The 19,135-nt window shown below is 39.2% G+C and overlaps 1 protein-coding gene across 1 annotated transcript in view; it reads left to right on the top strand.

Annotated features, from left to right (window-relative positions):
* CERS3 (ceramide synthase 3) overlaps window positions 1-19,135 on the top strand; it is a 120,387-nt gene that overhangs the window by 39,980 nt on the left and 61,272 nt on the right. The window contains exons 7-8 of the mRNA XM_061159718.1: window positions 3,405-3,533; window positions 7,543-7,649. Of these exons, the coding sequence (XP_061015701.1) occupies window positions 3,405-3,533; window positions 7,543-7,649 (236 nt within the window). The remainder of the gene's footprint in view (window positions 1-3,404; window positions 3,534-7,542; window positions 7,650-19,135) is intronic.

Consider the following 19,135-nt stretch of genomic DNA (forward strand, 5'->3'; position numbering starts at 1 on the left):
GCAACAGTTAGAACCAGACATGGAACAACAGACTGGTTCCTAATTAGGAAAGGAGTATGTCAAGACTGTATATTGTCACCCTGCTTATTTAACTTCTGTGCAGAGTACATCATGCGAAATGTCAGGCTGGATGAAGCACAAGCTGGAATCAAGATTGCTGGAAGAAATATCAATAACCTCAGACATGCAGATGATACAACTCGAAAGGCAGAAAATGAAGAGGCTCTTTAGAGTCTCTTGATGAAAGTGAAAGAGGAGACTGAAAAAGCTGGCATAAAACTCAACTTTCAAAAAAACTAAGATCATGGCATCTGGTCCCATCACTTCATTGCAAATAGACGGGGAAATGATGGAAACAGAGACTTTATTTTCTTGGGCTCCAAAATCACTGCAGATGGTGACTGCAGCCATGAAATTAAAAGATGCTTGCTCCAAGAAAAGCTATGATCAACCTAGGCAGCATTGCTGACTACATGACAAAGGTCCATGTAGTCAAAGCTATGGTTTTTCCAGCAGTCACGTGATGTGAGATTTCTTTCTATAAAGAAAGCTGAGCACTGAAGAATTGATGCTTTTGAACTGTGGTGTTGAAGACTCTTGAGATTCTCTTGGACTGTAGGGAGAACAAACCAGTCAATCCTAAAGGAGATCAGTCCTGAGTATTCATTGGAAGGACTGATGCTGAAGCTGAAACTCCAATACTTTTGCCACCTGATGCAAAGAACTGACTTATCAGAAAAGACCCTGATGCTGGGAAAGATTGAAGGCAGGAGGAGAAGAGGATGACAGGATGAGATGGCAGGATGGCATCACCAACTCGATGGAAATGAGTTTGTGTAAGCTCTGAGAATTGGTGATGAATAGGGAAGCCTGGTGTGCTGCAGTTCATGGGGTCACAAAGAGTCGGACACGACTGAGCTACTGAACTGAACTGAAAAACATTTTAATGAAGATATTCACATACCATAAAACTCTTCTATCTAAAGTACATAATACAATGGCTTTTAGTATATTCGCAGGATTCTGCAGTCACACTACAGTCAATTCTATTTCCATCAGCTCAGATAGAAATTCTGTACCCTTTAGCAGTCGCTCCCCGTTTCTTCTAACCTCTATAGACCCAGGCAGCTGCTAACCTACTTTTTGTTTCTATGCATTTGCCTCTTTTGGATATTTTATATAAATGTAGTCATACAATATTTGTGGTTTTTGTATTAGGTTGATGCAAAAGTAATTGTGGTTTTGCATTGTTGAACTTTCCCATTTGATATTGGAATACATTCTTAAATAAATTGTGATAATATTATACATCATTGTAATGCACATTTCTCACCGGTTTTTTTGCTAATGACTTATTACTTGCTGTTTATTTTATATTTATTTTAGACTAAGGAAATGATGTTAGGCAAAAAGAAAATTTGAGCATTTTTCTTATTCGAGTTCAAAATGGGTCATAAAGCAGCAGAGACAGCTCGCAAGGTCAATGACACATTTGGCCCAGGAAACTGCTAATGAACCTTCAGTGCAGCGGTGGTTAAAGAAGAGGAGAGGAGAGGCAAAGGAGAGGAGAGCCTTGAAGATGAGGAGCACAGTGGCCGGCCTTCAGAAGGTGACAAAGACCAACTGAAAGCAGTCGATGAAGCAGATCCTCTTACAACTACTTGAGAAGTTGCTGAAAAACTCGGTGTTGACCATTGTGTGGTCTTCTGGCATTTGAGGCAAATTGGAAAGGTGAAAAAGCTCGATAAATGGTGCCTCATGAACTGACTGAAAATTGTTTTTAAAAATCATTGTTTTCAAGTGTCGTCTTTTTTTTATTTTACACAACAACAGTGAACCGTTTGATCTATTGATCAGTTTGTGACAAATTATAAAAAGTGGATTTTATATGACAACCAGAAATGACCAGCTCAGTGGTTGGACTGAGTAGAAGCTCCAGATCACTTCCCAAAGCCAAATTTGCCCCAAGAGAAGTCATGGTCACTGTTTGGTGGTCTTCTGCTTGTCTGATCTACAGCATTCTGAATCCGAACAAAACCATTACATCTGAGAAGTATGCTCAGCAACCTAATGAGATGCATCGAAAACTGCATCTGGCATTGGTCAACAGAAAGGGGCCAGTACTTCTCCATGACAAGGCCAAACTGAATGTCGCACAACCAACACTGCAAAAGATTAACAAATTCGGTTATAAAGTTTTGCCTCATCGACCATATTTTCCTGACCTCTCGCCAACTGACTACCACTTCTTCAAGCATCTCAACAACTTTTTGCAGGCAAGATGCGTCCACAACCAGCAAGAGGCAGGAAATGCTTTTGAAGAGTTTGACAAATTGAAGCACAGATTTTTATGCTACAAGAATAAACAAACTTATTTTTCATTGGCAAAAATGTGTTGATTGTAATGGTTCCTATTTTGATTAATAAAGATATGTTTGAGCCTAGTTATAATGATTTAAAATTCACAAAGTCTTCAGTTACATTTGCACCAACCTAATATCTGGCTTCTTTCACTTAGCATAATGTTTTCAAAGTTTATTCATGTTGTAGTATGCATCAGTATTTTATTCCTTTTTATTAATGAATAATATTCCATTATGTGGAAATATTACATTTTGTTTATCTATTTATCAACTGATAGATATCTGGGTTGTTTCTGACTTATGGGCTGTTATGAATAATGCTACTGTGAGCATTTATATGAAAATTTTTACATGAACATACATTTTTATTTTTCTCAGATATATACCTGGGGTGGAATTGCTCTACTATATAGTAGTCCTATGTATAACCTTTAGGGGAATTGTCAGACTATTGAACAAAGCAGGCATACCATTTTACATTCCTACCAGCAGTGTATAATAGTTCCAACTTCTCCACCTTCTAGCCAGTGCTTATTTTTGTTTGTTGCTTTGTTTAGTATTAGCAAAATACTTTGATATTTCACTAATGTAGTTATTCCACTTTTATTTGTTACTTATTTCATATGCAGTAACACTTATTTTAATGGTTGTGTAATTTTATTGCATCTGTCTTGGAATTAGGCAGGGAATTAGCAATAAATGTAAATGTACATAGAAATATACTTATGTATATATATGTCTTGTCTATGTGTGTAAAGTGTACATATACCCAATGTAGAGCAGTGGGAAGAACAGCAGATATTAGGACTTAGATGGCAACTGTTCAGTGTTACCTCAAAGTTAAATGACTTCATCAATGAGGATAACACTTGTTCTATCTCTATCGTAAGAACTGTGTTTAAGGATGAAAGTGAAAGCATTTTACAAATTTCAAAATATGCAGATGTAAGTTGTTAGTTTTTAAATTATTATTGTTATCTATTCAACTGATTGGAAAATAGCTGCATGTACTTAATGGTGTCATTTGCCCTCATTATGTAGGATTTTCTAGCGCATGTCATCCACCACCTGGCTGCTGTCAGTTTGATGAGCTTCTCTTGGTGTGCTAATTATATTCGCAGTGGGACCCTCGTGATGATTGTCCATGATGTGGCCGACATTTGGCTAGAGGTAAACGTTTGCCATTAAAAAACTAATAACAGTACCATGTCCTGGGTTAACTGTGACTCTTTACAGGAAGAACTCTGTGAGTGATTTAGCGGAGCTCTCAGTTCTGAAAACACCTAAAGTCTGTGGATATCTCTAGGTCCCCAGATCTTTCAAGCTCAAAGAAAGGAAAGCTTTCAGTTTTTAGTTTCTAATCTTTTTTCTCCGTGGTAGTCGAGAGAGAGGGGTTATTTTCTGGGATTCTATTTATGCAACTTGCATGCAGATATTAGCTTAGGAAGTAAGATGAGGTATCTGAAGAAAAAATGAATTCTCATCTTTTAAAAGGAAAACCTGGACTATGGCATTGTGGATTTTTAAAGCTGATTGGCTCCATATATTCACTTAAGCCAAAGCTAAATAGGCACTAAATGCTTGCACTGCCCTGCAGGGTTCCTCCTCCAGCTTTAAGGAATGAGAACTAATGTTTATTTAAACGATATTTATTTTCTAAGGAAGCAGTGTTTCAGAGCAGGAGACTTTAAAACAAGAGTCTTCCTAATCTCGAGCCATACAAAATATAAGAAACAAAGCAAAATTAGGATTGTTTTCTCTACATGTTTCTGTTGTGTATTGGTTCTGTTAACCCTGAGACAGTGGGTCCTGCTATACTTAGAGCCACATTGTTCATTATTTACATATACTCATTTATAATGAAAGTGAAAGTTGCTCAGTCGGGTTTCCGACTCTTTGTGACCCCATGGACTGTACTGTCCATGAAATTCTCCAGGCCAGAATACTGGAGTGGGTAGCCTTTTCCTTCTCCAGGGGATCTTCCCAACCCAGGGATCGAACCCAGGTCTCCCACATTGCAGGTGATTCTTTACCAGCTGAGCCACATGGGAAACCCAAGCTGGGGGAAATGATACTAACATATTGCATTCAGGATCACCTCTTAAAGGGCTAATAATTAAATGTACGTTAATATAGAAGAAATTAATTTAATAAGATCTTGTTCTTTTAGATCAGAATTCAGCAAGTTCAGTTCAGTTCAGTCGCTCAGTCGTATCTGACTCTTTGCGACCCCATGGACTGCAGCACACCAGGCCTCCCTATCTATCATTAACTTCCGGAGTCCACTCAGACTCATGTCCATTGATCAGTGATGCCATCCAACCATCTCATCTTCTGTAGTCCTCTTCTCCTCCTGCCTTCAGTCTTTCCCAGCATCAGGGTCTTTTCAAATGAGTCAGCCCTTCACATCAGGTGGCCAAAGTATTGGAGTTTCAGCTTCAACATCAGTCTTCCAATGAATATTCAGGACTGATTTCCTTTAGGATGGACTGATTGTATCTCCTTGCAATCCAAGGGACTCTCAAGAGTCTTCTCCAATACCACAGTTCAAAAGCATCAATTCTTTGGTGCTGAGCTTTCTTTATAGTCCAATTCTCACATCCATACATCACTACTGGACAAACCATAGCCTTGCTGGATTCAGCAAACTTTTTGGCAAAAAGCCAGGTAGTAAATCTACCTTTGTGGACTTCATATGATCTCTTGTCACATTCTTCTTTTTCTGTTGTTTTTCCTTTTCTTTTATACTCCTTTAAAAATGTGAAAACCATTCTTAACTCAAGGGGCTGAGCAGCTTTAGTCCCTAGGCTGAGTTGTAATTTGCCAAACCCTGTTGCAGATGTAACCAGAAGTCATTTGAAGACATTTCAAAGCAACTGGCTACTGTTAAAATTGGCTAAGTACAGAATTGTGTTTCTTGTATGTAACCATAATTAGACATGTAAATCTAGTTCTAAGGGTAAAGATTATTATATGTGCTTCAGAGTAGCAAATGACTTAGCAGAAGGAGGATTATGTCAGTTCTTCCATGTGTTGCTCTCTAAATGTAGCCGTCTCTGTTATAATCACCTCCTCCTCCAATCATATCTCAGTAACCTTCCTGAAAATTAAGACCACATTGGCTGTGACTTTAAAACTTTATGCTACTCTGTTCTTCTAGCCCTCTAGTTCAACTGCCTTTGGTGTGTGTCCACCATAAAAACAGCTTCATTGAGTTACTAAAAGGGAGATTTAGGTGTTAGGACTGGGAATAAGCACCGTGTTGTTCCTGCCTACCCTGACATTGATATGACATAGGTTCCCTAGGTGACCTGGACAAACCACTTAATGCTTTGTTTTCTATCCTCAACTGTAACATGAGAAGTCATATTTATACCTTAGGATATATTATGATATATATATGTATATACATATATATGATATATATGCATATGAATATGTATGTATATATATATTCATTACTGTTTGAAACTGTTCTGAGGTCCGCAGGTAAAAAGAAGGATAATAAAATGTCAAACTCAAGTCCCTACATGGGTAAACTATGAGAACAGCTTCATGGTGTTAATGATCATGAATCATTCTTAATTTAAAAGTCATGATCTAACTTGAGGTTCAGTGAGCAAGGCCAGTACCTTCTATCAGCTGGTGGTAGAAACAACACTGAATAATAGTATAGGGCCTATTTTTGATGTTCTCCAGGAGTGCCTATTCCATAGCTTCTTTGAATATTTTGTTTTAGTGTTCATCCTCTCAGTTAAGTTCTAATTCAACTCACCCAGACAGAGTACAAATTTTCCCCCTGTTTAGACCTTCCAAAAGATGGAGACTGAACAAAAGAGTTATTGGGTCATTTCCTAGTTCTTTCTTTGCAAGGAAGAACAGCCTCAACATCTACAGTTTTTACTCATAGGCAGTCTTGTGCCTTCTTCATGTATCTTTATGATCCTCTTTTTCTACATGTTAAGCTTGGATCCAGGACCCAACACTTTAGCAGTATCTTGACTGCAAAGGAGAGAGGTAACTGTCTGATATCCATCTTTGCACAGTCCAGGATAGGTGGCATGTACATGGGCCCAAAGAAGTGCTACTTTGCCAACTCAGGTGGCTCTCTTCACATCTATGCACATCTCCAGCTTCCTGCCAGGCCTGGCTGTGGACCCTTCAAACAGCTCCCTATATTCCAAGCCCTGAAAGCTTCTGGCTTTCTCCCCATACCCAAGTTCTGCCTCGCCGGCATGCCAGCCTTCCATTTCAGCAGCGAAGGCTACTTCCTTTTGGGCCTCTGCTAACACAGTAGCCTGATCACATTCCTACCCCTTGGTAAATAGGGAAAAGTATGGAAAATGCAGTGTAAACCATTCCTGAAGTGTAATAAGCTGCTTCTCTTGTTCTAGATGGACCTTGACTTTCCTGGGAGATTTCAGTTCTAAAACTGGCAGGCCTAAGCCACACTTCTGCCCAGCTTCCACCCCCAACTTCAGACACTTTCCCATTCAGCCTTGAGCTACGCTGGATAATGCAAGAGAATCCTCATTACATTAATACCACATTAAACAGCACTTTCTGTAATTCTTTTTACGCAACACAAATCATATGAACACTACAGACTAGCATGAAGTAAGCAGGAAAAATCAAGTGCTTGAAACTCTGCTTCAACCAGGTTAGGGCCCTAAGGGCTGCCTCTTAACTCCATTCTCTGTATCATCCGCCTGAAAGTAGCTGCCTTGATTGCAGCGTGCCCAGCCCAGCCCTGGGCTTCACTCATATACCAGCCTTTCTTCACTCCAGCTCTCCTCCCAGTTAAATGGAGGAATTCAATAAACGTCAAGCTAACGTACATGCTAAAAGTAGTTATGCTAATTTGTAGTGCTTATGTAATATTACACTTGTAATATTGTAATACAAGAGTAATATTACAGTCATTCTAACTAATTTTTTAAATGTTGTATTATGCAAGGTTCCAAACATATGACAAGGTAAAGAATACAATGGGCCCAATGGACCCACCATCAAGCTTTAATAGTTATTAATGTGACCAATCTTATTTCATCTACTTCTTATCCATAACCCAACCCCCACCAAGATTTTGAAGCAAATCCCAGATATAATTTAACTTATAGATATTTAATTTTACATGACTATCACCCTATCTGAATGCAATTTCTTTCTATTTTCTCAGTCTGCTAAGATGTTTTCTTATGCCGGATGGAAGCAAACCTGTAACACCCTGTTTTTCATCTTCTCCACCGTGTTTTTGATCAGTCGCCTCATTATTTTTCCCTTCTGGTGAGTAGACAAGGTGCTGTGCATGCCTTTGGTCACTATGCTGAGGTGGCCTTGCATGCTGTTCAGGTGGGAGCATTGCCCTTTTTTTCTCACACTGATCTCCAGCTATTTGTGCCAGGTTTAGCTGGACAGAAGAATGTGAAGGGGCCATTTTTATAGATAATTAAAACCACACCTTCCAGTGTGAAAGGCTTGCTACAAAGGAAGATAAAAGATGTGTGACCAATGGAAAGCAGCATCTCATACTTTGTGTCTGCTTTCATGAACATGGATCTTTTTTGTGATTAACAACTTTTCCAGTTATTCAGTGAAATGTCATTGGTCAATTATCAGTTCTTTAAAAGAGAGGCAAATTCTGTGTTAAAATTGCAATAGTTATAACCACCATTAATTGAATGATTAGGCCCTTATACATCTTGGCACTAGCTATACAGCAAACCATAAAGATGAGTGTCATCACTTCCACTTCACATTTGAGGAAACTGATGCTGATTTCATTCTTCATGATCTCTGGTCCTAACAGTGGTTTGGACCACTGGCTCTTGCTCAGTCTGTTGCTTTTGTTTAGCCAAGAGCTGGCAATGTAGAACTTACGTTGTGTCTCTCCTGACAGCCTTTCCTTCAGCAAGTGTAATTTCCCATGTGTCGATTGACAGAAACCAGAGGAAAAATGTGAGGAAGACTTTAAGGGTTTGGAAAGAACAGCTTAAAACTAACTGTAGTTTGGGGCTAGCCTAGGCGTTTCAGATACTCTCAACAGAAAAACTAGTGTTGTTGGAAGTCCTAGGTTCCAGGGGAAAGAGATGGAGACCCAGGATGGAGACACAAGATTCCTTGTGAGAGGAGAGCACACAGGAAGACTGCTTAGAGTGTTCAGTGGGTGCTGGCCACTCTGCGGAAGCCAGCTGCGTTCTTTAACACAGGACTGGGTGTCTTGCTTAGATACTTTTTCTAGATAGGAACATCAGAGTGCAGTGACAAATTTCATGGGTACAAGTCAGTCCTGGCTGCAGACTTATTACCTGTGTGATCTTGTACAGGTTAGATCAATTTTCTCTGCTTCAGTTTCTCATCTGTAAAATGTAAGGATTGTCACGAAGCTTAAGTGAGATAATAAATATTAAATAGCTTAGAACAGTGTCTGGAACATAGTAAAGACTCAGTAAATGCCAGCTGTTATTACTGAAATTACTAATGAGTCTCTGAGAATTTGGAGTTTAATCCAGAATCAAATTTGAGATGCATGTTTAAGATGCTCTTCTTGGTTTATGAATCATACTACCATCACTTTCACTTTGGCTGATCAAGTGTGTTTGTAAAATTAGAATATTGTACAATATTGATAGGATAAAAATTGACTTGCAGATAGCAGTTAAGTTGTGGCTTTTTAGTGTCACTTTCATGGTGCTCTGAATCTAGCATATGCCCACTGCTTATTTTGTTTCAAAGGTACCATGTGTTCCAATTATTTATAGCTGTGTAACAAACCTTCTAAAAAGCTTAGTGGCTTAACACAGTAGTGAGCAAATTTTTCTATAAAGGGCCATAGAATAACTGTTTTAGACTTTAAGAGCCATATATGGTCTCTGTTGCATGTTTTTCTTTGTTTTGTTCTATTTCTTTTACAATCCTTTAAAAATGTACCAAACCCAGCTTAGATCGCTGGCTGTAGAAAAAAGCTCTACAGGCCAGACTTTATCAGCGAGCCATAGTTGACAGGCTTCTCTCTTAAAATAATACATTATTATTATCATTATTATTACCTTTTATGGATCTCGGAGTTAACTGACCTCATTTACATGGTTTTCACTCACGTGGTTACAGTCAGATGGTAACTGGACAGTAGGAGTTAGTGTTTTCTTGAAGGCTTCCTCAGGCACAGGGTTCAGGTGACACCCATGACATCAACTGGTGGATGTTGGTTGTTGGTTGGGACTGCTGCGAGCCTGTCAGCTGGATTGCATGCCCATGCCCCTTCACTGACCTGACCTCCTCCTAGGACAGCAGATGGATTTTAAGGGTGAGCAGTTCAAGAGAGAGCTCGGCAGATGCCGAGTTTCCTTTTGTAACTCAGCTTCAAATGTCATAGCATGTCGCGTCCAACCTCATTTTCTTCATTGGATCCAGGTCACTAAGCCCAGTTCATATTTAAGGGAAGGAAAATTAGCCTCCATTTCTTGTTGGGCGTACTTTCAAATAATTTATAAACATATTTTAAAAACACATACCATGGAAGTTCTCAGTCTAGAGAACCCTCTGAAAAGTTTCTAAGTATTGCTCTGTGATATTGGTTGATTTGTGATTCAGCAACAAAGGATCTCACCTAGAACTTTACTTTAATGTCTCAAAATCAACAGGCAAGCTTACCCTAGCCTCACAGACAGTTGAACATCAGGTTAGGGTTGAGTGATTGGGAGGCGGTATGTTACTTTCCCACACACCCTCAACTTTAAAATCCTAGACATAAGAACTCATTCTCTTGCCAGCATTTCTGGATTTCAAGGAGAATTAGTTACATGCATTTGGCATTTTCTTGATCTTGATATTTTGCTGAATTCAGCAGCTCACTGCAGAGGGCAGCCAATACCACGGTTTGCTGTCTTCAGAGAGTTGGGCTGCAAATAAACCAGTATTAGTAGACTTGAGTATAAAAATTTCTTGTGGGTAAAATTTTTTCTGTACTGATGTTGACTGATCCTCATTTGGAGGGTTAAAGAAAACCTCAACAAGCTATTGGAAGTTTGGGAGCTGGGTTTTTCATGGTTTTCAAAAGCATTGGTTGTAGTGTATTACTCTGGCTTAAATAGCTATCCCATCAGCTTGAACCTGTTACACAACCATCTTGTGGTGCCAAAGAGGAAAAGTCAGTTCCTTGTTGTTAGTCTGGCTCCAGACATCTGTCTAAAATTTGTAACTCTGCAGATTCACTTCTTAAGGACATTTTATTAGTCCAGATTTGTTGGGAATTTACTGTGGACCAAACAAGTTGCAGACAAGAGGCCCATTTCAAAAGTCAGACATTTTAGAGGTGCTGTGGGAGGCGGTTCGCCATCCATTTGCTCTGTTCTTCCCAGTTGTTTTGTTGCACGTTTTGTGGTGAGATGAAGGACTGAGTGTGGAGAAAGCTGCTGGGTGGTGCCATCTGAAAGGGATCTGAAACCTGAGGAAGAGAACAGGAGTTTGACATCACATGTGTCTTTCTCTTTCTTCTCCTTTCCCATTATTCCCTCAGCTTCATGAATTTCCTTATGTGTTTGTACAACTGTGTTGCCAGTTCTCCTCTCCTCCAGTTCTTTTCAGGGAACTTATTTATAGCCATTTTTCAGTCAATGTCAGCAAGAGTTAACTGCTTTGATTTTCTAAGCATTGCTACTGTCAACATTAGGTAGACATTCCAGTTGGCACTGGCCAAACTGCTTTAATTTCTTGGTTACCCTATTTATTTGTGTTTTTCTTCAAAAGCATTTAAGTTTCAGGCTTATGTTTTTCACTTTGTATTCCCATCTATTGTATTAAAACAATGGCTGCTATATTTGCGAATTATTGGATATATCTCTCTACTTTATACAAATACCACCTGAAAATCATTCCCCAACCCAGGGATCCAACCCAGGTCTCCCACATTGCAAGCGGATTCTTTACCAACTGAGCCACCAGGGAAGCCCATTCAGTGAAAAAGATCCTCCTAAGGTCAGATAAATGATTCCCCTGAATCCTGACAGTTTTTCTCCTTAAATAAAAAGATATTGATTTAGTCCAAGATGGTTGATCTGAAGGGAAGGAACATGTTTCAGCTGATGTTTACAGGTAGCAATGCTGGGTCATTCCTTCATTTCTTGAACTCATCATTAGATGTTGTGAGGAGCTCACAGATAGATGAGATGCAGTTCCTAGCCTGCAGGAGTTCATGATGGCAGTAGAAGAGATCTTTGTATCCACCACCTTATTCATATATTTGAGAAGTATTAATACTGACCTGTATTTTTTGGATATTCCAAAAATAAAATAATAAAACATTTCTTTCAAATCAAAGCTACAGTAAGATATCTCCTCACACTGTTCAGAATGGCTTACCATCTTTAAAAAGTCTACAAATAACAAATGCTGGAGAGGATGAGGAAAAAAAGGAACCCTCCTATATTCCTCCACTGTCAGTGGGAATGTAAATTGGTGCAGCCACTAAGGAGAACAATATGGAAGCTTCTTAAAAAACTAAAAATAGAGCTACCATGTAATCTTATAATCCCACTCCTGGGCATATAGGAAAAGCAAAAATTCTAATTCAAAAAAATACATGTACCTCAGTGTTCATAGCAATACTATTTATAATAGTCACAACATGAAAGCAATCTAATTTGTCCACTGACAAATTAATAGATAAAGAAGATGTGGTACATATATACAATGAAATATTACTTAGAAGTAAAAAACAATGAAATAATACCATTGTAGCAATATGGATGGACTTAAAGAGATTATCATACTAAGTGAAATGTCAGAGAAAGAAAAATATCATATTATATCACTTATATGTAGAGTCTAAAAAATGATACAAATGAACTTAACAAAGCAGAAATAGACTCACAAACATAGAAAACAAAGTTATGGTTACCTAAGGAGAAAGTGAGGGAGAGATAAATTAGCGATCTGAGATTAACAGATACATACTACTATATTTAAAACAGGTAAAAGGCTAAGGCCTACAGAGGAATTGTATTCAATATCTTAAAATAACCTATAATGGAAAAAAATCTGAAAAAGAACAGATACATATATATATAGCTGAATGATTTTGCTATCCACTTGAAACTAACACAGCATTGTGAATTAACTATACTTCAATTTTAAAAATGGTTAAAAAATAAAACATTTCTAGCTGTGAAAAATAAACAACTTCCTTACCTCCAAGGATACGTATGCTAGTGGTAACTTTATTTCGCCACCACTGGTTCACGGGACCTTGGGCTTCATCTTTTGATGATTCAGATCTCACTGGTATCAAAAAATGGTACCCTGAGAAGACTCATATGAAAAAGAATTTTGTGGGCGATGAGACAGTATAAACCCTTGAAATGGCTGTTAAAGAGAGAGGACAGTTTTAACAAGACGCAACAGAGCCAAAAGCCTCCAGCAGTGCTCTCAGGTGATGTCCATCAGAGGGAGACTAGAGTGAGGACAAGATAATCTTTTTCTTTCCTTTTAACGCCTGAGGCCTCAGTTCTGAACAGTCAGTCAGGGGCAAGCCAGGGTCTGCCAGTGTCCCAGTCAGCTTCCACGCCCGCTTGGAGTGTCAGTGTCCTTCCCTCAGTCACCAGAAGAGACGAGGGACTGCGCCAGGCCAGAGGGCTCTGTTGTAGCTGGGGCTGCTCCCTGGGATCGCCCTGCAGATGCCTATCTCAGAACCAGACTTTCCAGTCACACGGCTTCTGGAGGAGACAGCACAAGTCAAGGGCAAGTGTTTGCTCAGAGTCTCCCTTGTGGGGGCGGGGTGCGGGCGGAGGTGGGGGAGCTTCTCCCACACCCCACCGGCTTCGCACTTCTGCTGCTGTTTGTAAACTTATGAAAGACAACTACCACAGTCCATAGAACTTTAGAATGAGGGGCTTTATTCATTATTTAGTGCAACCCCTTTATTTGTTTGTTTGTATGGAAATCACTTCAAGCTTGCAGAATAATTTCAAGTGTATTACAGAGAACTCGTACCTGTTCCTTTTACCCAGATTTACCAATTAACATTTCCCTGGTTTGCTGTATTTATTTCTTTTTCTCTCTCAATACACACACACACATACACGCTCACGTGTGTGTGTATATGTGTGTATATATATATACACACACACATTTTTTTCTGAACCATTTAAAGTTGAAACCATCATGCCCTTTTAACCCTAAATAGTTCAATGTGTGTTTCCTAAGGACAAGGACATTCTTCTACAGAATCTTCCATCAATTTTAAGAAAGGTAGCAATCTACCAGATTTGGCCAGGATCACATTTTGCATTCAGGTGTCATCTGCCTGAAATAGTCCTTCTTGTGCTAGGTACTTCTTGCCTTTCATGTCATAGACATTGTCGAAGAATTGCAACTTGGTTTATTTTTCAGGTGAGAAGTTAAGATAGTTCTAGGATCGCACAGCTAGTTATGAAAGGATCAAGACTAGAAACAGAACATTTGAAACACAAAACAAGTATGTTTCCAACTAAGTTACTTAATTTGATAAGAGTAGACATGGCTGCCTTGCCTAAGTTTTAGAAAGTCTTCTTCAGCTATTTGGTCACTTTGAAATATAAGCTGTCTCTAAAATGTAAGATAGGCAATTAAACAACTATAGAACCAATATTTGTTATCCTGTAAAGGCTTAATACTTACACCCACAATTAGCAAGAAAAAAAGACCTTTAATTTTTATTAGAAAAAAAAAATTTTTGGTGGTTGCCTTATCCAGCCCAACAAAACCAACTATTTATACCAACAATGTGATTTTTTCAAACCATGTAAACTTTAGCAATTGAAAGAGTAAAGATGGGTAACAAAACCCAAAACAGAGAAAAGGCCAAGCTTTGCCATCCATAGGCACCATGGTAGTGTGTCCATTTGGACAGGTTAAAGACTAGTGTACAGAGCAGAACTGAGGAGTATTCTCTGTGAAAGGGGAGGTTCCATAGGCCCCACAAGGTAAATGTGCAAGTGTTTCTGTGTTCACACATGTCTGCACACCTGATACATGTGTGTTCAGGACACATACTTGATACACATGTGTTTGGGCCATACAAAATTTAGACGGGCAGATATGTTTTGTTTTTTTCCTTCCTATTCTTCTTTTGGTAAAGGATAAGAAGAGTTAAGGCTGAGAGATTGGACTATCCTTTAGGTATCATTCTGGATCTCACCCCGAAAGATCTCCCATGATTTCCACTTTTTGTTTCAGTTCAGCTTGTTACCTGCTGACTATGTAAACCTGTGGAGCCTTAAAAAAATATTCATGGCCAGGTTCTAATTCAGACCAATCAAACTGGAATCTATAGACTGGACCCAAACACTATGTTGCCCTCCATGTGTTATTCACTAGCCCTTTGCAGTCAGAAAGTGGGTGGTGGTGGAAAGTCATCTCATCATAGCGGTGGTCATAATAATGTTATAACTACCATTTCTGAGTGCTCACTGTATGCTAAGCTCTTCCCATTTGTCAACTCATTTAATCCTCATGACAACCTGATGAGGTGAGTTCTGTTTTATTACAGAAGAAACTGAAGCCCAGAGAAGCCAGTAACTTGCTATAGATGAAACATCTACAAGGAAACCATGGTCCAAATGTAGCAGGCTCCAGCACCCCTGCCATTGACTGACCTCTCCTCTCTGCAGTGGCTTCTCTCTCTGGAGCTGTTTGCATTCAATGGCAGACTCTTCCATTTCTAGAACTCTTAAGTTTGCAAAGCTTACTCTGTGTTTCTCTGGAGCCTCTCAGTCAGAGAGGTGGGGTTAGTTCCACCCAAGGAACAGGAGGTTGTGTAGTTTGCCAGGCAAAAAATAGCAGCCTCAGTCCCGGAGCCCAGCTCTGATGATGCTAGGCCAAGTATTGTTTTTGTTGTTCAATCGCTAAGTCGTGTCTGACTCTTTGAGACCCCATGGACTGCATACAACACACCAGGCTTCCCTATCCTTCACTATCTCCCGGAGTTTGCTCAAATTCCTGTCCACTGAGTCGGTGGTACTATCTGAACATCTCATCCTCTGCCACCTCCTTCTCCTTTTGCCTTCAGTCTTTCCCAGCATCAGTGTCCTTTCCAATGAGTCAGCTTTTTGTATCAGGTGGTCAAAGTATTGGAACTTCAGCTTCAGCATCAGTCCTTTCAATGGATATTCAGGTTGATCTTCAGGATTGGCTTGTTTGATCTCCTTGCAGTCCAAGGAACTCTCAAGAGTCTTTTCCAGCACCACAATTCGAAAGCAGCAATTCTTCAGTGCTCAGCCTTCCTTATGATCCAGCTCTCACATCCATACATAACTATTGGAAAAGCCATAGCTTTGAGTATAAGGGCCTTTATTACTCTCCTTCCTAAAACCTGCAGAGCTTCCCAAAGCTCTTACAGGGAAGGCCACACCTCTGACCTTGGCTTTCTAGGCCAGTGGGAGATGACTGCATTCACCAATCCAGCTTCATCTTACACACCCAACCCAAACCCACGTCACCCCTTCTCCTCCCCATCCCACCCCCTGCCCCCACCCACCTTGCCATACTGGTCTTCTTTTTAGCCCTTGAATTTTCCATAATGCCTCCACCTGAGAGCTTTGTACATGTCACTCTCTCCAACTCTGCCTCCCCTTCAGCTATAGAGAGAAGAGGGAAATCTCCCTTCAGTCAAAACCCTGGAATATTCTCCTTTATTCTTTTCTTTTTTTCTTTGCATGGACCACAGTTAGTTTAATTGTATGTTTAGGTAGTTGTTTACATTCTTGATAGGATGTATAAAGGAGGTATTTTTGAGTAGATTTCTTTGTTAATTTTGACATTGACAAATTCCCATTAGGGGGCCTTGTATGGGACCAGGTCCTGGAGTAGGTGATGGGAGAATACATGTGAGATGAAGGCGTCATGGCCACTGCCTGTGGAAAGCTTGCTGGCTAATGAGGAGTCAGCTCATATAAGAGCTTTCACTGTAAGGCAGAGTGAATCAGCCCAATGCTCTAAAGAAGCTCGTAGCAGAGGAGCCCTGAAGAAAGTTATAAGAGGTGATCAGGAGAGATTTTTTTGTAGATAAGTCCATGCTTTGACAGGTGAGAATTTCAGATGAAAAAAGGAAGTGCATTCTAGACTAAGAGAGTACAGAATAAGGCACACAGTTGCTTAAAGACCCAGCAAATCATAATAGCAAATAGGCTTTATTTATATTATTTCCCTTAATCCCTGTGGATGCAGGCACCAAAATGTAAGCCCTACTAGCTCAGGAATTTCAGTCTGCTTTATTCATTCTGGCTCCTACAAAGTGTCTGGTATCATTTTGGTGCTTAATAAATATTTATTGAATGAATAAGGTAGGTGCTCATTGCTTCCATTTTACAGTTTAGAATATACACAAAGAAGTGATTCACCTTACATAGAGTCAGTATTTTAAGAAAATATTGGGGACATATTTTATAATGTTAGGGGTGAGAAAAACATTTTAAAGCATAATTGATAATATTGGTTACAGAAGTGTTTTAAAAATTTATTTGTCAAGAAAAATTATAAAGTTGTAAAAATCAGACCATGTGATATTATTTAACATGATTAAAAAGTAATGCATTATCCTTAATATATAAAGAGCATTTAAGAGTCAGCAGAAAAGTAAACATCCCCCCCCAAAATTGAACAGATACCACGAAGAAGCAGTTCACAAAGTACAAATCATAATAATAATTTTAAAAAACTCATATATATCTTCATTTCACAAGAAATAAAGATGTAAATATATAAGCAGTATAATGTTGTTTTAGGTAAAGGCTGACAGGCTACAATGTTGATCAAGATCCCAGGAAGCAGACACTCTCCTATACTGGGTCTAAGAATATAAATTGGTGCAGTCTTGATGGAAAGCATTTAGCAATACACTCCAAAATATAAAATGAATATACTCTTTGATTCAGAATTTTAGCAACTTGGGAGGAAGTGAACAATTTAATCAAAATGTCTTCACAAGTAACATTCTCACAGTGTTCTTCATAATGTAGTGAAAATTTGGAAACAAATGTCTGTCAATAAGAGATTAGCTAAATAAATTATGATATCTATAAATGGATTTCTGTGCAGTTGTTACATAGAATGGTATATAGTAGGGGCTGGCAATTTGTAGGCAAAATCCAGTTCAGTGAACTATTTTGCTAGTAAAGTTTTATTGGCACACAGCCACACCTATTAATTGATACATTGTTTATAGCTAGTTTCACACTGCAGTGGTCACTTGAGCAGTTCCAACAGAGACCAAATGGCCCAAAGGCCTGAAATATTTATTATTTTTCCTATTAAAAAATGTTTGCTGATCCCTAATTTATAAATATGTTCATTGACATGGAAAGCTCTCTGTAACATGTTTGGTTGCTAAGTCATGTCCAACTCTTTTTGTGACCCCATGGACTGTAGCCCACCATGCTCCTCAGTCCATAGGATTTCCCAGCAAGAAGACTGGAGTGGATTGCCATTTGCTTCTCCAGGGGATCTTCCCAACTTAGAGATCAAAACTCTGCCTCCTGCATTGGCAGGCAGATTCTTTACCCCTGAGCCATCAGGGAAGCCCAAGAGCAGGGTACAAAATCACAAGCATAGTGTGCTCCTATTATATAAGATCATATGGTAACAGGGAAGGGGAAAACACTTTATAAAAATGTGTTTTTAAGAAAGATGTTTTGAATTATGTTTACCAGACATAGCATGTACTGGGTTACCTGTGAATTGTGAGATTTTAAGTGATTTTTACTTTAACCTCTTTATATTTTCTGTAATTTCTAAGTTTCTAAAAAAAATTATGTAAGTAAAATGGATAAATGACTATTATATTGAGTTCAGAGTTCATATCATTGCTTTTTGAATAGAAGTCTTGAATTAACAACTCACAAAAAAAGGAAATAGAACTACTAAGGGAACTGTCAAAGGTTGCAAATAATGCAAGCTGAAATTGTTTTATTTTTTAAATTAGCAAATTTTAAAACCAATTGGTGCTGGCTGGAGGATTTAATAAAACTCTTCTTTCATAAATTGCTTACAATTTTGGAAAATAATATGGCAAAGTCTTAATAGCTTTTAATATAACCTTGAACTTCTGTACTTTTAATGTATACTTTGGAGTAGTATTCTCATGTTTAGGAACATACATATCTAAAGAAATAACCTTTGATTTGGGAAATTGTTCAAACACCTGTTGCAGGAAGGGGGAAAATGGGCTGTTGTCTAACACTCAGAAATGAATTGTCCAAGGAGACACATGTGCTGGCAAAGCAAGAGACTTTACTGGGAAGGGGCGTGTGGGCGGAGAGCAGCAGGTGAGGGGACTCAGGAGGACTGCTCTGCCACGTGGCTCTCAGCCTCGGGTTTCATGGTGATGGGGTTAGTTTCCGGGTTGTCTTTGTCCAGTCATCCTAACTCAGAATCCTTCCTGCTGGTGCATGCATCACTCAGCCAAGATGGATGCCAGAGAGGATTTGGGGAGGTGGTCAGACATGTGGTGTCTCCTTTTGACCTTTCCTGAACTCTTCTGCTTGGTGGTGGCTTATTAGTTCCGTGTTCCTTACCAGGACCTCCTGTCATAAAATAGCTCATGCAAATGGTGGCTCTGATGCCCGGCCAAGGTGGGCGGGTTCAGTCAGTGTCCTTCCCCTAACAACACCCCCCTTAGACTTCATACTCAAGATACTTCTTGGGAACTGGGGCAGAGGTCTCTTTCTTCTGTAACTTCTTCCTGCTGTGCATGAGCATAGACCTGCCTAGCAGAGCAGAAGTCTCTCTTAACCTAAGTC

The sequence above is a fragment of the Dama dama genome, chromosome 13 (genome assembly GCF_033118175.1).
Source record: "Dama dama isolate Ldn47 chromosome 13, ASM3311817v1, whole genome shotgun sequence".
NCBI classification, from domain to species: Eukaryota; Metazoa; Chordata; class Mammalia; order Artiodactyla; family Cervidae; genus Dama; species Dama dama.